The 23,903-nt window shown below is 35.2% G+C and overlaps 1 protein-coding gene across 4 annotated transcripts in view; it reads left to right on the forward strand.

Moving 5' to 3' along the window:
- The window catches only part of ANK2 (ankyrin 2), a 249,644-nt gene that overhangs the window by 81,447 nt on the left and 144,294 nt on the right, over window positions 1-23,903 (forward strand). For 3 of the 4 annotated variants that reach the window (XM_063108813.1, XM_063108815.1, XM_063108816.1), the window contains exons 5-6: window positions 18,248-18,346; window positions 22,337-22,522. In XM_063108813.1, the coding sequence (XP_062964883.1) occupies window positions 18,248-18,346; window positions 22,337-22,522 (285 nt within the window). Of the gene's footprint in view, window positions 1-18,247; window positions 18,347-22,336; window positions 22,523-22,969; window positions 22,994-23,903 lie in introns of all 4 variants that reach the window. The other variant, XM_063108814.1, reaches the window with a different exon arrangement.

A 23,903-nucleotide genomic window follows, 5' to 3' on the forward strand; every position in this document is an offset into this window, starting at 1 on the left:
TGGTACAATCTTTTAAATTGTGTCACTGTAAAGTTTTAAGATTAGATGACATACTGACTTGAAGACACGAATAGCAGGGAACATAAGTGATAAAATAAAACCTTGCTATTAAAATGTAAAATAACAAGAGTGTATCTTTTCAGTGGAAAGCAAAATGAAGACATTATTAAGTAGAGATAAACACAGGAGCAGGGCAAATCCAACTTTACTTTGAATAAGAGAAGAAAGGCAAAGACAAATCTTTAATTGATCCAGGAATACTGCATGCAGAGATGTAGACTTCATGCAAGGCTCTATAGTCTGGTGATGAAGAACCCCTACTCTATCACCTACTTTTTCTGTAGCCTCAGGCTTGTTACTTAGCCTCTCAGGGATGCCTTTTCCCCATCTGTAAAATAGGGATAATAGTGTGTACTACATAGGGTTGATATAAAGATTATATGAGTTAGTAAATGTAACTTGCTTAGAAGAGTGCCTGGCATGTAATAAATACAATATAAATGTTGCTACTATTCTAATTATTAGATATATGTGTATTGTCTATTTAAGTTATTGAAGAAGTGATAAATGGTTTGGAGTTGAGTACAATATCATATATTATTGGAGTTGAGAGATCATTATTATCTGGGGGTGGGGGTAGAGAAAAGATTACACAGAAGTTTCATCTTTAGTGATTAACAACATTAACTTTTCTTTGGTTTAGCATGGTTTCAGAACATGGGGCATGAAGCTGAATGATTAGAAAAAGCACTTGTTACAAACAGCCCAAAGGAAAAATAAATATATTTATGGGACATATACCATATGCCAAGCACTGTTCTGGCACAGAGGATGCAACAATACAGTCTGTACTTTGTTAACTTTTGGTAGTTAAAACAACCAAACAAAAAACACCTTTTTTCTTGTGTTTTCTTTATGTAACAAGTAACTTTTCTATTTTCTGTTATTTTTATCATAGCTTACATTTTTTAATTTTTAAAATTAATTAATTTTCTTAGTTGTACATATGTATGGCATACATATAGATATTTTGATACAATGTGTACAGTGGATGATGTTCAAAACGGTAATTAGCATACTTATCACCACAAACATAATTTCTTTGCATTAAGAAAATTTGAACTCTTTAACCAATTGAAAATATACAATAAATTGGTGTTAATTATAGACACCTAGCACTACTAGAGCACACTGGAATTTATTCTTCCTATTTAGCTATGTTTGTATCTGTCAATCAACCTTTCCCTGTTCCCTCCCTCCCCATACTCTTCCCAGCCTCTAGTAACCATAATTCTGCTCTCTACTTCTACAAGCTCAACTTTTTTAGCTCCCACATATAAATGAGAACATGCGGTATTTATCTTCCTGTGTCTGACTTATTTCACTTAACATAATGTCTTCCAGGCTCATCCATGTTGGCATGAGTATAATACTGAGTAGTATTCCATTGTGTATGTATACAACATTTTCTTTATCCATTCATCTGTTGACGGGCACTTTGGTTCAATTCTTATCTTAGCTATTGTGAATAGTGCTTCAGTAAACAGGGGGGTGCAGCTATCTGTTCAGTACATTATTTTCTTTTCCTTTGGATAAATACCCAGTAGTGAGATTGCTGGATCGTAGGATAGTTCTGTTTTCAGTTTTTTGAGGAAATTCCATACTGTTTTCTATAATGACTCTACTAGTTTACTTCCCACCAAGAATGACATAACTCACATTTTTAATCCAAGTATTTACTTAACAAATTTACTTAAATATGACTAAGTAAGGAAAGAAGGTGTTGTCTCTTCTTACACATAAAAAGCACATTTTGAAGGCCCAAAATAAAAGATTTCTTACTTGGAAAATTTTTATTTTTTCTCTTTAACTGTTAACCCAAGTTACTCTCCTGACATTTTCCTGATATATTTCAAGTCTCAGCCTCTTATTCTCCTACCTTACATGAGGAGCAAACAATTTCTAGTAAAACTATTTCATTACTAATATTTGTCATAATCTTTCAATTTACTGAAAAAATGACTAAAACAATATTAATCTCCATAAGCCATTTAGCAGTTTATTGTCACCTTATGATTTTGTACTTAGGAACTGTTTGAGGCCAAGCTACAGAATCCTTAACAATCTCAGACAATCAAAGCTTTCTCAAAGCCTGTGCATAGAGCAGTTTATAACATCACAAAGAGGAAGCATTATTTATTGACAGATCAAATTCTAATTTTAGACTTTTAAAGGTGCTTACATCTAAACAACTTGATTCTGTACTTAGAAAAATTGGCAAATATTTACTGGCCATAGCCAAAAGAGAGATAAGAAGGAAAGAATCTGTTGAATGGTAATGTCTCATGAACACAATTAGAACTGTTAAGTTACCATTATTTGAAAGCATAATAACAATTATTACCTCAGAGGCCATGACAATTATTGTTTGGGTCAGTCATGCTCCATAAAACACATCTAACAGATCAACTTGATCGGTTTTGGAGAGGTACATTTTCTGTATTAGTCTGTTCCTGTTGCCTGTAACAAAATACCTGGAACTGGGTGATTTATAAGGAAAATAAAATTTATTAATTACAGTGTCTGAGGGTGGGAAGTCCAAAGTCCGTCTGGTGGTGGCAACAGCAACCCAGGGGTCTCACATTGCAAGATGGTAGAAGCAGAAAGAACAGAGAGAGACAAAGAGAGAGAGAGAGAGAGAGAGAGAGACTCTTCTTTTAAAGCCCTCCGAACCACGCCCCTGGCCACCATTTTTAATCCATTCACTACAGCATGGTGCTACAATCCAGTCACCTCTTCAAGGCTCCACCTTTCAATTACCATAATAGGATTTCCCACCCTCTTAACAGTCACAGTGGGGCCTAAGTTTCTAGTACATAAAACTTGGGGTACACAATTCAAGCTCCAGTGAGTTTGGGGGGAGATAATTCAATCTACTACAATTTTGAAACCAATACATTCAGGCAGGAAAATCAGAATATATTTTTGTTTAAGATCTGACTTTCAACAGGATAAGGAATGGGTGGGACATACCTACGTCATTTTATGGATGAGCTCTGAGGAGTAACATCTTCCCTTAAAATTATTGGCACCCAAATTATAGCTTTTATACTTTGAGATCAAGAACAGATTTTTTTTAAAGCAGATCAAACACACTTTTTAAAGGAAAGGGTTGTAAGTAGCCTCTGTCTGAGTTTGGGTATGTCATACTCTAGTTTTCATGAGTAGAGTGAATCGAACTTGTCACCTCATATGCTCATCAGAGCTTGTTCCCTTGGATGGGAACTCACCCTCCATTTGGTGGTGATTCTTCCCTTGACAGATATGTGTCTGAGAGAATTCTTTCAATGAATAGCTTCAGGCATATTTAGACAACCAACTTCTGTGTGCTCTCTGTCCTTTGTATGAAATCAACATTCCAGATGACAAACAAAAAGCAAGTTCCCTTTTCTCAGAAATATGAGAACTCCCATCATCTATCACACTTCCCTTCTTTCTATGGTTGCCCATATCCAAGTGTTCAGTCTATTTCATTCTGGGTTTTGCTTACCACCACTGGAGCTCTACAACTAAAGTTTGTTTAGGCCTGCCTTTACATACATATTTTAACTATGCGTGTATATAAAATATTTTAAATAACTTTAAATCCTTTGTGAATGTGAGTATATTTCAAAGTATAAATTAAATCCTCCAAAGTACACTACATCTGGGTATGTGACCGAATGGTTCCCTGTGTTGTCTACATGAGTTTTTGAAAATATTCATTCTTTGAGGTTTTATCATTGGCAAGATGTAAACTAGAATGTGTTAAGCAGCTGTTAAATATTGAGTATATCACTTGGGGTTTATTTCTCTTGTTGATCTCAGCACTGCCTGGGAGCACTGCCTGCTCTAACTCCCTAGCAGCTTTTAAAAGAGCTTGGATAAGGATATGTTAGTACAGACAAACCTACACTTAGTAATGAAAGAGTTCTATATTAAGGCTGCCATTGTCCTTAAACTGCTCAAATGTTACTGAGCCTATTTATATCAACAGGTCTTGTTCTACTCTTCTAATTTGTATTGGTATAATACATATATATGATATGAAATGAGACCTTGCTTATATCCAAAACTGTTAATATCAGACATAGGGTAAGAATAGCATTGTAATTATGACCACTTTTAAGTGACTGAGAAAACCTGTAGCAAATATTTTGGAATCAAAGAAAATGAAACTTTTACTTTGGAAAAAAATTTTTTTAAGTTTAATTTGTGTGGAATGTGTCAGTGTATTTGTGTGTCTGCATGCCCTTAGACTTATGTTTTAATTTTTGAATTGACATGCAAAATATGTTATTCATTTAATTAGTAATCATTAAATGGCAAAAATGATCAACATTACTGAAGGAATCAGTAATTTCATTTATTAAAGATTTAGACTTTCTGGATATATGTCTCAGGCAATAAAAAATGCTACACTATTACCTTCTATACTTATTAACAAAGTCGAGGCTACTAGCTGCCGTTAACAGGAGTATAAGAAATGTGGCTTTTAGATGAGTTGATCTAAATGAACCATATAGTGTTTTGATGTTAGATATGCTTTTTAAAGACTTGGAACAGCATTTTGTTTTCTCAAAGATAATTGGATAAAAATAAGAAACCTATTTGGCAATCATTCATTAAAATTTGTTTTTGGTATAATGTACAAGAGAAGTGAAAGAGTTATAGCTTTATTCTCAGTATTTTGATCTGGAGAGTAAAGATTCTTCGATTCTTATTGTATTTAATCAACCCCCAAATAATAAAACAATAACCAATTAAATTAGTACTGTGTCTTAATTCAAAATAATTGTTTCAGGTTTATGGCTTTTGCTCTGCTGCAGGAAAATAAAAGCACCCTACGGTGATTGTTATTGACTTAATTTTCTCGATGTCGTGAACCTATACAGAGTAGTCAATATTTTTACTTTTGGAAACACATTTTCTCTCGTTTCTAAGTTAGTGTGTCATTTGTGAAACTGCTCAGTAATGAACATTTTTAAAGCAGTTGCTACATGACAAGTAAATTGTACTACATACTGAAGATCTGAACCTAGAAATCCATGTTGTTCAACAATTCGGAAATCTAGAAAAACTTTTTAAAGAAAATGTATCGGGGAATTAATTACTACCAAATTTCAATATCCAAATATTCATTAACATTATGCTAAAGTTTCATCTCTGATGTTTGGCCATTTTTATTCCTTCTATAACAACTTGTCAGGGTACAGCATCTGCAAAATTTTATTTTCTTTTTTATTATTAAAATGATTTATTACATATGGAACATAAAGGCATTTGTCTACACTATTATAAAATTTTGTGTGACACAGTGAAAAACATTTAATGCAAGATAAACTTAGCATTTCTGTTGACAACTTAAATAAAAGTTCGCATTATATATGCAAAAATAACTGTGGAAGAAACCTACCACTGAATAACTTATTTTGTGTTTTCCATTCGTACAGAAAAAAGTATTTTAAAGTCTCATCACTTGGAAGAGCAAATTTGCTTCTTTACTGAAAATGCAGTTTAACCTCATTCCTGAAAACCTATTTTAGATTTTCTCTGCAGATGTGTCCTGGGGTCACTGAATAATATATTTTAATCCTAATAATAGAAAATTATACTTTTCATATTATTATTTCTGTGGTGTGTTTTGTGATACTCTTCAGATTTGCTAGAAAATGCTTTATGTTAAACTAACGGCAATACTATAAACTGTATTTTGGTATAGATGCTATGTCAACTAAAATGCCTTCAATTGCAAATAAGAAAACTCACCTCATACTTGGGTAAATAAAAAAAGGGATTTCTTCGATTTCCTAAACAGGAAATTTAAATAGGTAGGGTGAGCTCCTAGACTCCTCCCTGCTGGTGGCTCATTCATAACCAAGGATTCAGATTGTTTCTTCCTCTTTGCTATAGTTTCTGTGGTGCCAGTTTTATTCTAGTCTGGATCTCCTTGTGGACCTAAGATTGGAGCCACACTTTTCCATGTTTAAAGAAAGTCAAAGAAAGGGAACATGTTTGCCCCAGCTTTTCAAAAGAGAATCCTGAATTTGATTGATTGGACCAGCTTAATTCTCTTGACCAAACCTGAATCAGTCATTGTGTCAAAAAGAATGTAATATGCTAATTGGCTTACGTATTTGATGACCTGCTTGGATCTAGAAGGTGGGGAGGATTCAGCTTCATTGGGTTACTGAACTGTGTGAGAAAGCATAGATACTCTAATGAAAAACCAGGATGCTTCCAGGAAAGGGGAAGGATTGTGGACAGGCATCAAAAAATACCCACTACTGTAGCTTGGACATTCCATTCAAAATATTTATGTTTTCTTTGTTTTTAATTTTTGTTTGTTTTGAAATTCATTTCCTTTCTCTGTGATTTTTAAAAATGCATTTGCTTTCTCATTTTTCATTTACAAATCCAAAGACATAAACGACATAATTATGCTATCATAGCTTAACAGTTTTAATGAGGTTTTTATTCATTTATGCAAAATGAAACATAGAGATAAAATCACTTTGGAGTTATATGAGAGTAAATAAAACATTACTAGCCATCTCAACTTTTTGAAGAATGAAGTGATGGTAAGTCAACTCTTAAATTTAAAAGTTGAATGAAGGAGAAAGGCGTGAATGTAAATTGTTTTTAACTGACAGGAACTGAGGAAAATAAAGCCAGGAGTAAAGTGTTAGTCAATTAACAGCTATTTGTTAGGTGCATACCGTGTACTCAGCACAGTACTGATTGTTGTGGAGGATTCCAAACAAGTATCAGACAGGAAGTGCTCTCAAAAAGTGTACAGGCTACATGCAAAGTCAAAATGAGCACACAAGAAACAAAGGTAAACAACAAAATATATATATATATATGATTTGCTATTGAATTGTATGGAACTAACTATATACCAGAGGGGAAGATTGGAACTGGCTAAACTCAATTAATGAAAAATTCAAAGAGCTCTTGAGTCAGGCATTAAAATGTAGATAAGGTCTACAGATAGGAAAATGAAAGGGAAGACTTTCCAGATGCAAAGATTAGTTACAATGATGTTAGAAGGTAGAACTGAGCATGGCGAGTGTAGAAATTGAGTAGTACCCCCTTATCTGAGGGGAATATGTTCCAAGACCCCCCAGTGGATGCCTCAAACTGCAGATAGTACCGAACTCTATATATACCATGTTTTTTCCTACACACACACACACACACACCTATGATAAGTTTAATTCATAAATTAGGCACAGTAAGAGATAAACAACAATAATAATAAAATAAAACAACAATAATAAAATTAAAAAAACAATACTATAGTAAAAGTTATGTGAACATGTTCTCTCCCTCTCTCTGTCAAAATACTGTAATATTTTCATACTGCAATTGACAGAGGGTGACTGAAATCACTGAAAGCAAAACTGCAAATGCGGGGGACTACTGTACTGGTGAGACAGGCTGGTCTGGAATTATATCTGAATCTGTAATAAAGGTTTGTTTTTAATGTGACTTGCTGAGTAAGATGGGACAAGGGTATAAAAGGTCTTAATCTTCAGTCATTGTCTACGAAATCTGATCTCCAATCACAGTTGGTAAAATAACAATGTGGAAAAGTAGTTTGTTAAAGTACATATTAGGAAGATTAGTTTAGGTTGATTTATAGGATGCACTAGGGTGAGAAACTTGAAATATGTAAAATAATTTAAATGTTTTCTTGGTAATTTATCCATGAGCAGCTGATAGCAGGGTTCATGTTAGAGACCTGGAAACACAGTATTTTCAATGGTGTTTCTGATTGCTAGGAATACCCTGACGTGATATAGTATCATCTGTCAAATTTTTTATTAAAGTACATGGCAGAATAGTGTAGTAGAAAGAGAATGGGCTTTAGAATTAGGTACACGTGAATTCAAATCCCAGCTCCATGCTGTAAGTAATGTGAAACTTTAGGCATGCTTCTTCATCCCTGTGAATGTTAATTTCCTTGAGTCATATGAAGATACATTACCTGTGTCAGTGGACTGTAGGGTTAAATAAATATGAAGTATTTAGCCTTCTCTCTCCTCACTAGCAGCACCCAAATTTATTACCCATTGGAAATGAAAACTGGAAGACTTCTTATGCCTAAAAGAACACTTGGAAATTCTTCATCAAGCAGGTCATGACAATTCCATAATGTCACTGGGCAGAGTTTTTCTGCTTATCGCTAGTGGAAAGGCTTAGAGACAATAAGAGAAGGCTAACTGTCGTGGTTGAAGGGGACAGCTGAGAGAAGTGGAGGAGCACTGAGTTTGGAGTTCTCTAGGGTTCAGATCGTGCCTGCACCATTTGGGTGTGTCCTTGGGTGAATGACTATGAGCCACAGTTTCATCCATAGGAGAGGCCTAAAAGTGCAGTTGTGGGAATGAAACAAGACGACATAGGAGACACTTGATAAAGTTTAACCTCCCTAGAAAGATTTAGGACATCAATCATTTTCATATCACTTGGTAATTTAGCTATAATCTTTTAAAGAGTACTTTGGAGAGAGGAAGGTGGTTAAAATAACTCATAATATCCTAACCCTGCCTAAGAATTGTCAAGTTCAGATTGCATGAGAAAATTCATGACATTTTTAATTAATAAAGTGTCTTCTCAATTACCACACAAGTATATAATTGTATCTTTTGTTCTTTTTTCCTAAGTATATCCCCAGAGTACATGAGTAATCTTTATTTTTGCAACTACAGTTAATACGCATTGGTTTTTTTACACCCTTTGCAACTGTGCGTTTACAATATATTTAGGGAAATAATTTGAATCATCCTGACCTTAAAGTTTGGTGATAATTTTGGGATGCCTTCCTGCAGGGGCTCAGGGGCAGCAGGCCCCGAACCTGCTAGTAGCCCCTTTTATCCCCCCGCCACGGGATGAGCAAGAGAGGGAACCAGTAGGATGACTCCTGCCACCCTAGTGGCCAGGAGAGCCCGGGAGGAAGGTGAGTCTGCTGCCCGCCTATTCAGCCCACAGAGAGACACTCAGACGTGACAGGGTTCCGTCAAGCAGTTCCGTTTATTTCCACACAAGCACCTGCTTTTATAAGCATATGGCAAGGGGATTTCCTAACTTCAACCTATCATCTTAAAGGTCATGTGATTACTCTAATGCTTTGCTATTGCAATCACGCGGTGAGCACGAGCGAGCGCGGAAATATCTTTTATGCAATGATTTTAAACTGTCTTTCCTTGGCCACTCCCCAGCGGCTTCCCTCAGGCACCACCTTTATCTCTCCTGTCCAGGCGAATGTTTTCAACAGATTACATATGCGTATGTGGGTGGGGTCGGGGCTAGTTCTCTGCCCCGGAAGGAGGCGTGTGACCTCAATGCGGGAACACCTTCCAATCTTCTCCCTCATAATGCCAGTTCAAAGGAAGAAGATGATGCTTAGTATTTGGGATGGTAACTAGAGTAGTAATTCCCGACTGGTGCTGCTAACTGGTTTCTGGTGAAGAGCCTCCCAGCATGTCATGGTTAAGGCTGCTAAAGAATTCTGCTCTGTGAAGAAACCTAAATCTTGACACCGATCTGCCTGCAAAAGACAGGAGGCTTCTTCAGAAGAGGAATTCTACTTTTACTAAGTTCACACCCAGAGCTATGTATAAGCATTCCTGTTTTCTTCTGTTGGAGTTGATTATGTAATTTGTTGACTTTGTTTTCCAGTAGATATAAAGAGGATATGTAATACTCTGAGAAAACTGACAAATAACACATGGAGTTAAGGGTATTATAAAGATTTAGAGCTGTAGCTTTCAAACTCTCTTAGACTGTACATTGCTTCATCTAGGCAAACATACACAAGCTACCTACTCCATCTTTTCTTCTTATTAATGCAAAGACCTCATCTTTTCTGACTGTAAATCACTATAAAGCAAGGTAACACATGACGATAGCTGCTTTTTCATAGTGCTTTCAAATGCTGATCACTCCTAGAACTCAACATTTTCAAGAAGGATCTCTGATGTACTTCCCTGGAACACAACACATTTTAAAAAGCATTGTCCTTGTAGTTTGGGGATGAGGAAGACATTGCTGAATAGTTATAACTCAGCCAACTTCAAACAGAGCATCCTACTTAATGTTTTATTTTTAGGGTTTCTAGGTTAGATAGCATTTGAAAAGCTATATGATTGCAAAATTTTTAAATAACTGTCTGGGATATGAGTTTCCTTCCTAACGAGAAAGGGAACAATATAGGGTAAGACGTATAAGACGTATGATTGACAAAGCAGGCGAAAGCCAAAACATTATTGGACATTATGTTGGTTAAGTTTGCTGCATAAAAAATTATCCCCAAACATGGTGGCTTAAAATAGCAATAAACATTTATGATCATCACAGTTTCTGTGGACCAGGAACACAGTGGTGGCTTAGCTGTGCAGTTGTGGCTCAGAATCTCTCAGGAGACTGTAGTGAAGATGTTGACCAGGGATAACGTCATCTGAAGACTTCTGGGGCTGGAGGACTCACTCCCAAGGTGTTTTTTTCACATGGTTGGCAAGTTGGTGCTAGTTGTTGGTGGGAGATCTCAGTTCCTTCTCATGTGAATCTCCTCATAGGCTGCATGAGGGTCATCATAACGTGGCAGCTCATTTCCTCCAGAGCAGGTGATCCAAACAAAAAAAAGAGCAAGGCAGAAGGGCAAGGACTTTTAAACTCTAACCTTAGAAGTCACACACGATCAGTTCCCCTAAAATCATTACATTAAGAAGCAAACTACTAAGATGTCATACATACAAAAAGAGGAAAATTAGGCTCTACTTTTTGAAGGGAGGAGTGTCAAAGAATTTGCTGACATATGTTAAAACAACCACAGGCATTAAAAGGAGTTTGAATTCTGTTCTACTTTATTCATTCAGTCATTTAGCAAATATTTATTGAACACCTACTATGTGCTAAGCATTGTTATAGGCACTAAATACAACCTCTCCCAGAGAGTGACACTTCTGTTAAGACCTAGAAGGTGAAAAGAATAAAGAAAGAGATTTCAAGCATTTCTGCATCTGCCAAATCCACTCACCCCCTCTTCTCTCCTTAATCTCTGTAACTGGCCAGTCCACTTGGTGGTCACTTGATCTCTGGGTTAAAAATTCCTCAACTGTAAAATGATGACTTCCCTTTCAGCTGTAACATTTTCATCTTTCATCCCGGGAAATAGGGCAGTTTATTTTAGTTATTGAAATATACTTAAGTTTAGCAAAATAGGACTGAAACTAAGAACAAATAAAATAACAATGACTAGTTACAGAGATACTAATTTATGCACACTTGAAACTCCCATAATCAGTTTCTACTCTTGTGGTATATTTCAAAGAATGTGATTTAGCTTATGCTTGATCAATGAAATTACCTAAGGTGTATCTTTAGCTGGGTGGTAATATATATATATATATTTCATATACTCATATATGAAATATATTCATATATATATATATGAATTGCAGTTTCCTGTGTTACCACCTGGCTAAGAGAGCTTTGAATTTAAAAAATTTTAAGACCTGTCATAATTCTTTTCAAGAAGCATTCTTGAACTGGCTTTTACTCATGTTTAGTAATTTCACTTACTGTTCTTTACTGTTTACTAAACTTATCATTAGGCTTAGAGAACAGAATTCCCCAAATAAAATACTTACCTGCAGCAAAAACACTCACACTTCCCCTACAAACACCCCACCTCCTGAGAGACAGGGAAAATGGAACAGGGAAATAACAGTGAAGAACGTTTTCTTTTCTCTGGATCTGCCGTCTTGATTTCATTAAGACATCCTAATTTCCTCCCAGATCTGTGTTCTTGGGCCAGAGTGCATCTTCTTCCTGATATTAATTTCTCAGTCTTTACTGCTAGGACAGTATTTTATTCATGCTTCTCTTCTGGCAATTATAATATATGTTGAGCTATAAATGATTCTATATAGATGTATTCTGTGCCTTCTGCTCTTGAGGGCAGGAACAATACTATATAAACGCAAGGGGTCTTCAAATTGCTCATGGAAATATTCATATTTTCTTTCAACTCCATTTTTCCATGAACTCTTAGAAGTACCCCTCATATTTGTTACAAGATGAGAACATAGTAGATGTTAAAAATTAAGTGACTGAATTCTCTAAAATACAGCATAACTTCTAGATTTGTAAAAAACAAGCATTATAAATATGTAATAAATCTGAAAACTATTATCAATGACTAATAAATAATACAGACTGAAACCAGTGCCTAGGTGAAAATTTTTAGAGCAAACCTGGTGCCATCAAAAAGACTTGGGCTGGCCAGTTAGCTCATTTGGTAGAGCATGGCCAAGGTCAAGGGTTCAGATTCCTGTATTGGCCAGAGCGCCCCCCCCAATCTATTTATTTTTACAATTTTATTTTATTTTGTCAATATACAATGTGGTTGATTATTGTAGCCCTTTACCAAAACCTACCTCCCACCTCCCTTTCCTCCCTCCCTCCCAACCATGTCCTTTCTGTTCACTTGTTGTATCAACTTCGAGGAATTGTAATTGTTGTGTCGTCTTACCTCCCCCCCTCAGTTGTTTATGTATTTATTTATTTTTAGCTCCCACAAATAAGTGAGAACATGTGATATTTCTCTGTCTGTGCCTGACTTGTTTCACTTAATATAATTCTCTCTAGGTCCTTCCATGTTCTTGCAAATGGCAGTATTTCATTTTTTTTTTTTTACAGCAGAGTAGTATTCCATTGTGTAGATATACCACATTTTCCGTATCCACTATCAATATTGGACAGATCATCTAGGCAAAGAATCAGCAGAGAAAACACAAGATCTGAACAACACTCTAGACCAAATGGAGTTGGCAGATATCTACAGAACATTCCATCCAGCAACCTCAGAATATTCATTCTTCTCATCAGCACATGGATCATTCTCCAGAATAGATCACATGTTAGGTCACAAATCAAGTCTCAACAAATTCAAAAACAGTGGAATTATCCCATGTATTTTTTTCAGATAACAATGGATTAAAATTAGAAATCAATAACAAATGAAATTCTGGAAACTGTACAAACACATGGAAATTAAATAGCATTCTACTTAATGACATATGGGTCCAAGAAGAAATCAAACAGGAAATCAAAAAATTTATTGAAACTAATGAAAACAATGATATATCATATCAAAATCTCTTTAAATTGAATGGTAACATTGACTGTTATATTAATATAAAAGTAATTTTATATAATCAGTCATTTCAAGTCATCCAGCTGATGAATCTTTATTTATGTAAGGGAGGATTGAAGTTATATGTGCTGACAAAATTAAGCCTGAAAAGTTAAGATTCTAAAAAATTGGTAGCAATGATAGTTCTTAGAGTTTTGATCCTTGTCCAAAATATTGATGTTTAACCATTCATTACTTTGCATGCTGACATTATCTCTGTATAATTTATTTGAAATGACATATAAATATGAATAAATTTACTTGCTTTAAAGATGTTTTTGAAGCTTCAGTAAATCTACATTTGATAGATATATAAATATTAGCTCGTGTTCATTTAATTTGCCAAGATAATCTGATTACCAAAAGAAATTCTCACAAATGGCTAAAACCTGATTACTGGTTCATAGTTACATACTAATGTAAATAGGAAAAAAAATTTTGAAATATTTTAAGTGTTTGAATTCTCTAAAATACAGCATGATTTCTGGAAGCATTATAACTATTTAATAAATTCGAAAACTATTATCAGTGACTAATGAATAATACAGACTGAAACCACTTCTAATCGTGAAGTAGATATAAATACATGAATATTAAATTACATTTTAAAATACCAAAATTATATTGATATTTCTAATTCTCACTTCTCATCAGGACTATTATAAAAACTTTCTTCCCAATCTTCTGGACTATAGTCTGGCCACTTTCCAATTTATTCTCCCCCTTTCTGGCGAAGTAAAGAGTTAAAATGCAGATGTGTCCCTGCCAACCCCCTTTTTAAAACCCAGTGACTTGGGCCGAGCCCGTGGCGCCCTTGGTAGAGTGCTGCGCTGGGAGCGCGGCGACGCTCCCGCCGCGGGTTCGGATCCTATATAAGAATGACTGGTGCACTCACTGGCTGAGTGCCGGTCACGAAAAAATGACAAAAAAAAAATAAATAAATAAATAAAACCCAGTGACTTCCAAGGCTTACAGAATAAAATTCAGACTCAGCAAGGCAGATAAGAACTGATCCCTGCCTATCTCAGCCTCTCTCCCCACTAACACTGAATTATTTGCAGGTCCCCATATGTCTTGTATTTTCCTGTCTCATGGTGTTTCCTCTATTGGAAATACCTTTTCTGTTTCTGTGTCTAACTTCAGTGTTTTCATGACTCATTTCAAACTGAGTCTCTCCCTGTGTCTTCCATCCGTCATTCCCAGTGACTTTCTTCAGACATAATTTCCTTATTTGATTGAGTTCTGTGTCCTTCATCTATGTTCTCTTTATCACTAACACATAATTTTAAAAAATAAGCTAATTATGTATATGTTCAATGAACTGTAATACAACAGTTTGCTAACTTGTCCATCTCAGGCTGTGGGCTGTCAGTTCCTATAAACAGGGACCTTGTCTTTTGTCTCTAAACCACTAAAACTGAACACAATGCCCAACAGTGAAGAGTCACCAAACACATTTTTGTTAAATAAATATAAGTGAATGGGAAATGATTAATAATTTTCTATGGACAGGGGTAACGTTCAAAATATTTAATAACTAGTTGCCAGAGCACCTATTGGTCACACCGGAACTACTGTAACAACTGGTATTGCTGCACCACCAAGTGTCAGCCTGGGCTGTGGATATTTTTGACTTTTTTATACAAACAAGGAGAAAAATGCACACACTTTCATGCTTACCTTCAACCAGACTATTTTAGAAAAACACAGAGACATAATATATTGGAAAGCACCTGGATACATGTACACAGTGGCCGGTAATGCTGCATTGTTAAGTCATTATGTGTGAAGAGAAATGCTTCCCTATAAAGTTTACAATGGTGTTAAAGTGCTGCCAAGCCCTGTCCTAATTACCCTGAGGTGTGTTTCACATTCCCTGATGGGTTATTTCTTGTTAAATAGCAGCAAGTTAAGAAAGGATAATTTCCACGTTTAGGACCTGTAGTAAATCTTTATTGCCTTACTTCACACATTTGGTAACAGTAAACAGCTCCCCCATCTCCTGAGGAAGGTGTTACCTTGGCTCAAGTTTCCTGCATGTTTAAAAAAAAATTTTTTTTTATTGAAGCACAATTAATTGTACATATTTTGGGGGAAAAGTGTTGACTACCATCTATACTGCAAAAGCTAATTAAGCCCCTACTTCCATTCTTGTCTTCTGCTACTCCAAACCAAGACGTCTGTTGTCACCACAGTGAGCTCTCTGAAATACAGATGTGATCGTGATACTCTACCCACAACCATTCAACTGTTCTGCATCACATGAGAAACATCTTAAGGCAATTCCAAAAAATGACCTTTTTAATAAATGCACGTGCTTGGGCTTTGCACATGGAGAATCCAATTCAGTAGGTGCAGGGTGGTACCTAGGCATTATTAACAGTTTTTCCAGGAGATTCCTTCACACAGCCAGGTTGAGGACCACTCATTCACACAGCCAGGCTGAGGACCACTCATGTACAGGATAAATTCCCAACTCCACACAGGACTGTGGTGAGAGTGACAATCCTGGGACCCTGGCCTACATCCAGCCCTTCTCTTCCCACCCCTGGCTCCATGCACACCACAGGAACATCTCATGTAAAGGTGTCGACCCCCAACCTGCACATGTTGTTTATCTTCTACTTCCATCCTCCTTGGCAAACAACTCAAAGGTTGTGTATTAGATTCCTGTTCCTGCTGTTACAAATTATAGCAAATTCAGTGGTTTAAAACAACACAAGTTTATTATTTTATAGTTTTGAAAATTAGTCTTTTAGGGCTAAAACCAAGATGTTGGCATTGCTGTTTCCTTCTGGAGGCTCTCGGTGAGGATCCATTTCCTTCCCTTTTCCAGTTTCTAGAGCTGCGTTCCTTGGATCTTGGCCTCTTCCTCCATCTTTAAAGCCAGTAATGTAGCACCTTCTCTCCTCTCTGACCTCCGGCTGCCCCCTTACAAAGGCCCTTGTGGTTACGGGAAGCCGGCTTGGATAATTTAGGATAATCTCTCCATCTCAAGATCTTTAATTTAATCACACCTACAAAGTTCCTTTTTCCATTTAAGGTAACATTTATAGGTTCCAGAGATTAAAGGGTGGACATATGTGGGTGCCATTATTCAGCCTACCAATGGGTATACGTTCCACCAGACTCTTGGGAAGATGAAACCGAGGAAAAAGCCTGAGCGAGCCTTGGAACCACACTTGTGAATGCTTAGGAAGAGATTCTGGGAAGCCAGGTGTCTAGTGCATGATCTAGAAGTTGGGGAGCTGTGGGGTCATGGTGGATATGTCCCCTTGTCCCCCAGGATTCCCTGCCCTGCTCAGCCAGAGGAGTCCCTCTGAAGCTCAGGACCCAGGGCAGGAGCCTAAGGGTGGTATATCTTCTTTCCCCCACTGCTCTGGCAATCACATTTATTTCCCTTTCTCCTGATCTGTCTATAAGATTGTATTAGAGGAATGCATGTTAGCAAATTGTTTTACTCTGTTAAAAGTTCTTTTTCTCTTTTTGCATCCCTGCCTTTTACTTGTCATGAAAGAGCCCCGTTCCATGCCCACTCACTGTTTTTAACCACCCCTACTGGCTTTCCCTTCCTTTGAATCTCTAATTCCATCCTTCCGCCACCTCTTCAGTATTCTTAAAATACGAAAGATTTCACTTGCTTGCTGTGTTTTTAAAAATATGCTATCCAGCTAGTAAGTTATTCCTGAATCTTACAACATTGTTAATTCATTCCTCTTATAATATTTCTTTTTTAGTTTTGAATTTTCCTCCACCGTTTGAAGTCTGCAGATTTTCTCCTGTAATCGAATTTAAAATTACTTGTTTTGCTTGCATACTCTGTACTTACATTTTGCTGGATCTTGGCCATTTTGAATAATATCTCCACACTTATACAATGTATATAGAAGAATTTTTATTTCAAAAAAAAGTATTTTGAAAAAAAACATTTTTCTCTTAAGTTTTTAAAAATCCCTTAACTCTCATCTGTGTTTTTATTTATTCTTATTAACTTATTACTTATCTATGTTTAAGACTATGACATGGTTTGAGAGAACTGATAGATTTTAAGAGTTTGTGAATTATTTCACAGGTTTCCTTTTTTATGAAGTTCTGTGGTTTTATTCTTTAATTTTAATTATGTATTACATATTCCTAAGGCACTAATAAAAATGCCAATTTACAATTAGTGAACTTATAAAATTTCAGTAAATTTTTATCTATGACTATATAATAATGTTATAATATTACCACAGCATGTGTTCCATGGGGGTGCATGTGTCAGTCTTATTTATCACTGTATCTCAGCGATGGTCCAGCCACAATGGCTGAATTTTAGCAGATAATTGAGTAAATGAGTGTGAGAATGAATGATAAAATTTCAGAATGGCTTTTAAAAAATAATATAAACGTGTTCAATATAAGCCACGCTACCATAATCAGAACGTTGAGATATAGGCTTTTAATTTTCAATCAAATTTGTCATCAATCCTAGCCTATTCTGGTATGAGTAATAATTTATACACTAAGGGTGCTAACTAAACTGTGTATATTCAAGATAATGGTGGTCTATTTAAATAGATTATGAATTGGTAAATACAGAAGATATTATATAGACATTATTTTATATAGATACTACATATAGTGAGCCTTCTATATATTTTAGAATTACGTAGATATTAAGATACTAAATATACTAAAGATATTAAGATGTCTAGTTTAACAAAGTGTTAGATGATGAGAAATGTGAATCTCTGGTACTAAAATGAAGACAGGAGATGAGGGAAATATTTTTTCCTTATATCTTTCTCCTCATTCCTTCAGGAATTGTGAAAATTGGTTCACTGTGATTTTGTCTAGTTTTATGGTAAATATTTGTATGATTTCTTCAGGGTAAAGGTTTTTTTACATAGATTCACCATTTCAAAGGTTTACCTCAGAGTGTTCTCTCTTTTCTTACGTTGTATTCTTCCCTGGTTTAAACTTTCAGAAATGCCTGAGGATGTCTTTTTTATTATTTGTCCTCAGAATGGCTTTACTCCTTTATACATGGCTGCCCAAGAGAACCACATCGATGTTGTAAAATATTTGCTGGAAAATGGAGCTAATCAGAGCACTGCTACAGAGGTAAGACTGTCAGCCCTAAAGTCTGAAGTTGTTTGATCTTAATGTTCATATTTTTTATATTCATCTGCCAAGGATGAATATAAAAAATATGAAAAAGATTTATATTCATTACCTTATCTAAAATATGCTAAGAATGTTCATGTTTCTATTATAATCTACAAATGAACAAATGACTGAGGCTTGTGCACATAGTTCTATGAGTTTATACCTTCATTTTGGATTCGTGTCAATTTGTTTTTACATGAAATTATGCTTCTGTCAATTTGCTATCCTCTAGCTTTGGGGAACTTTATACCATTCTAAAACTAAATGACCGTAAATTCTACCCATCTTTTTTCATCTATATTTTATTTTTGTGAGGATCCAATACAATTCCTTAAAGGACCAATTTTTAACCATCGGAAATAATTCTTAACTATCTGTGTTATCACAATTTTATTTGGAATATGTTAGTTTCAAAGCTGTTCGTATTGACGCACACGTTATGACACATGGTTGTGAGACCATGATTAAGGCAACAATTGAATAGAATGTTCAAAATCAATCCAGTTATAAAGTTCAGGACATTTGTAAGAAGCAGCTGGAGTGCGCAGGAACTCTGAGAACATCATTTTCCCTTCCTAGGCATGCCCACCTAACAAGCAGAACACGCTTGGAATTCTCCTTCTCATTTTGGCTTGGGCAGATTAAGGAGCAAGTTCAATGATTGTCCAGAACAATGATTTTTAAGTGATGCTCCAGAAGCTCTTGAGCTTGGAGAAAAAGTGTCAGGAGATACCAAAAGGTTGGGAGCAGGTGGCACGGGAGAGGAGAAGAAGAAAGTTCCATTGAGACATATTATGCTCTCTTCACCTCTTCCGATCACAGTATGCAGGCTTTGTTTTTCCTATTTTATATTTTGTGGCCTCACTGATAAAATTTTAAAACTCCAGGCATGGAGCGAAGGTGACGAGCTGATGTTTGTAACCCAGAAGCTCTCTTGATAGTTTTTAATGTCTAATATGGCTTCCTTTCTGGATAATCAAGACTTTAGATGAAATGAACATGAACTCCCTTCTATGCTGGATTGGAGGGAAGGGACATTAAAATCTATTAAATCCATTTCTAGTCCCTTTGAGAAAAAACTTTTTATGGAGCCAATTGCAATAACTCTGACAGCTTATTCTCGTTAGTTAGAAAAAAAGAATCCCAAGAAATTACTATTAATGAGACCACGTTTCTTGCATATACCTGGAAAACACAACTGCCCAGTATGAAATGATTTCAAGTTCTCTATTCAGCACACAGATTTCACACTCTTGCTCACATAGATACAGTGTGATTTTTATGATTTGGGGCCTTTTTTTCCTGAGACACTAATTTTGTCCATGAGTAGTATGTGAATATCTTCAGGCAAAGCTTGGGTAACAATGTAAGACTGTATCTCTCTGCATCAGGACTTCTGAGAAATATACCAAAATAAGGAAATCTATGTTTGTTTTATTTTATTTTCTTGAAGGCAGAATCATTTACAAGATGTGACCCTTACACTAGAGTTCTTTTTCTCACCAAACAGACTTCATATTTCTAGTGTGTAATTTAGGGAAACTCATCATGCTGGCATTCTCAGCTGTCTTATGGCTTCTTCATTCTAGACCTCTGTACCATTTTAGTCTTGTTCTAGAAATACCCCTTTATGTACGTTGCGTTGATTGAAACTATATTACACTGTGATCCTCAGAAAATTAAAACCCTCTCTGATTTCCACAAAGAAATGAGGCTTTTGCAAATGAATTATGTGGAGTTTTGAATCTTAGCTTAGAAATATTATATATCTGTTATTTAATTTTTAAAAAATCATTTAAATTAAGTAACACTATTACTTCCCTGATTAATCATTTAAATAAGTAGAATTATTTTTTCTTGATCATTACACACATACACACACACATATAATTGTTTAAACCCTCACCACTGGCCCTAATGATTATCAAGAAATACATATGAACAAACCTTTATATTTTCCCTTTTAGTATATCATTCTTTAAAAAAAATAATGTCTTTCAGGGCTGTATGGTTGATTGCCATTTGATTTTCTATGTTGTATCACAAAATAACTTGTGCAGCCTCATGTACATGTGTATGAATATGCTTAAAGAAGGCACATCCCCTCAACCAGTTGGTAGCCCTAATTTGCAAAAATTAATTACTAATCAAGACATTATGACCACTTTAGAAATCAGATAATTGTGAGATTATTCAATATGTTGATGAAACTCAATTTGAGAAAAAAATTTAAAGTTTTAAAATTTCCCATAATTAAAGTAATTAGCATTGGTAAATAAATGATGAAAAATGAAGCTACTAAATTTTAATATGGGTTTTCTTTTCATAGAATTAGTTGAAGTACTTAAACTATTCTAAATATTTAGCCTTCTCTTATGATGTTATAGATTAGAATGAAATCTATGTGGTGAGATCCACAGTTAAGTTCTCCGAAGAAAGTTCTCTGAGCCTCCAATTCCACTTTTATATTTCTTTCCTCTCTTCCTTCTCCCTGAATGTTACCAAAATTGAAGGTTGAAAACTTTTTAATAAGGTTTTGTTCTGTGAGCAAATGCTTACCTCCAAGAAACAAAATAAAATTAATATAAACTATAGCAGCATTGCAGGGGGTAATAAATTAAATATGTATATGATAATGAGTCTGTGCTTTTATCATCCATGGAGTATTTAATTTGTGCCAAAGTTCTAAATTCAGGCTACTATTTTTTGTCTTAACATATATGCTTTACTCTTCTGTTCAGCAATGTGTTAAGTTTAACTCAATTCTAATTAAAAAGAAAAAAGTTCAATTATTATTGTGGTCGGTACTGCATACACAATATGATACACTTGAAGAAAATTATTATTCCTTAAATTTAAAATATATTAAAAAATATTATTGAAAACAAATTGAGTAGTTTTACTATGGCAAATTAGCATCGTCTCTAGAATGTAATCTTTAAATTTACCGTTCTGTTGCTGTCTCTTCTCTGTATGAATGGAAACTTGTAACTCTGACTTGTTTTCAAACTTTCGTGGATTAAAAGAGGTTTTTATATAAAAAGAGCCTAGAATATATATACACACACACACATATATGTGTGTGTGTGTATATATATGTATTTTATTTTTGTGTGTATATATATGTATTTTATTTTTGTCACCTTTCCAAGAACTGAATACCTGTTTCTAGAGAGAAAACATGGCTTTCCAAATTTTCTAGCATGTTATCTATCTACCCCTAAGACTCCTCTAACTTTGCATTATCTCTGCTATTGTGTTTTAAGCTCACTCCTTTTTAAGTGGAATTGAAAAGCTGATTTTTTTAAGTTACCTAGCACATGTAATTTTATATCTAAATGACTTAAACAATATAAAATTCAACTATTAAGTGCAAAATTAATCAATTAGTTTTCCACAGAGTTTTAGATCATGTTATGTCCCAAACTTCCAGAATTGAATTGGTAGCAGGCCATTTCATGCACTATGGTTATCGTTTTCTCCTAAGCAATACAGAGATATTTACCAACTTGCATATCAATCACATTTTTTATTTTCCCGTCAAAGTTACCATATCTTTGATTGCCAGTCACACTTGGTCTCCATTCTTTCTACCCTCTCCACTTTTTTTTGCTAGGCATAAGCAGGGATTACCTAGGGGTTCTAATTTTTATTTTCCCATTGGAAACATAAATTTGAACACATCCCATATGTAGTATTCCTTGCTACAAAACGCAGATGTTTTTCAAAATGTATAGAATAGAAATTAGGAAAGCAATCTGATTAAACTAGTCCAGGGTGTAGCGAATGACTGGTTATAATCTCCTTGTAATCTTCACAGTAATATTTAATTCTTTTGCTCCATAATCTTAATCATTAATTTAAAAATTAGAGGCACCATTGCATGGAGTTGAATCCAAACATCTCAAAGTTAATGGAAGATTTTCTCTTCTTTGATTTTACCAGGATGGCTTCACTCCTCTGGCAGTGGCACTCCAGCAAGGACACAACCAGGCGGTGGCCATTCTCCTGGAGAATGACACCAAGGGGAAAGTGAGGCTGCCAGCTCTGCATATTGCAGCTAGGAAAGACGACACCAAGTCTGCCGCACTCCTGCTTCAGAACGACCACAACGCTGATGTACAATCCAAGGTAAAAGCTGCTCACATTTGCAGAAAGGAGCTCTCCGGCTGCCAGGTTCCTCTTGAGAGATGATAAAGAAGTAGGCCATGGTGATAACGCAAAATTACTTCTGGTCATGAAAAGAGATAAATTACTTCCAGAGGTATTTCAGAAAGAGGGGGACTGTCTATTGGGTACAGAAACAAAAAAAAAAAAAAATAGACGCAACATAATTTTCTTTAAAAGATGAGTTTCAGTTTTTTAGAAATCTGATTTCTTATTCGGTATACAGTCATATGTAATAGAAACAGAATTAGAAAAATAGTACTGGATTGTGTAGTGTTTTGAGACGAATTTTCTCGGCAGAATGCATTTTGGCATGTTGGAGCAGTACACCCAATTGCAGTAAGCAGACTGTTTCCTTAATTTTGCATTTTGTAATATCTTCCCTCTTTTTCCCACACAACAATGCTTCAGATGATGGTGAATAGGACAACTGAGGTACAGTATTGTGGTTATATCAAAATTTACCTTGTTTTTATTTATTTTTAGCTTTTGCCCAATTAGAATATGCTCACTAATTCATACTAATGATTAGAAGTTCCATTAATGGAAAATTAATTTGGAAACTTTTCCCATAATTAAGGCAAATTGATAATTCAAAATATTTAATACAACATATACTTGAAGCATTATTGTTATTAGTGAAACTGTTTAAATATAGTTTATTAGAGCAGAGCATGAAATTAAACTCTTCCCTAAAATATATCAGTGAGTGAGCTTTACTATTAACTTTTTGCCGAGAAGAGATATGATCTTGTTTTCTTAATCCTCAGGTTAGAGTTTAGGAAAGTGAAAATTAGGAAGGTTTCTCTGCCACTGTGTTTTATCTTTTTATCTAATTGCAGTTGCTCTTTTTTTTTCCCCCGTATTCTTTTTTCTTTGCCACATTGTATATAATCAATAATGACATTGAGAGTATCATGAGCAAAGCAAGTCTTAAAATACTTGCTATGAAATCACCTATTTTCCACATACCAAAATAAATCACAGCCATCAACAAGAACATTAAGAAGCCTCTCAGTGTGTGTGTGTGTGTGTGTGTGTGTGTGTGTAATCTCTCCTTGGCTATTGTTACAAGGAGGCACCAACACAAACATTGTTGAAAGCATATTATAAAAATTAACCTGTACTCAAAGACAAGTGACTATTTATGCAGGTTAATTTTTGCTTTGCTGGGGGGGTTCTTTAGACTAACATCTCATTTGATTGGGCTGTAGAATTGTGGAGGTTGTGGACCTTTGATCATCCTCACTTAGTATTTACTGAGAGTAATATATTTCTAGAACTATTATCTTGTTAATTAACATATCTCCATATTGGGACGTCAATATATTTGATAATTCATATC

The sequence above is a fragment of the Cynocephalus volans genome, chromosome 9 (assembly GCF_027409185.1).
Source record: "Cynocephalus volans isolate mCynVol1 chromosome 9, mCynVol1.pri, whole genome shotgun sequence".
In the NCBI taxonomy this organism is placed as follows: domain Eukaryota; kingdom Metazoa; phylum Chordata; class Mammalia; order Dermoptera; family Cynocephalidae; genus Cynocephalus; species Cynocephalus volans.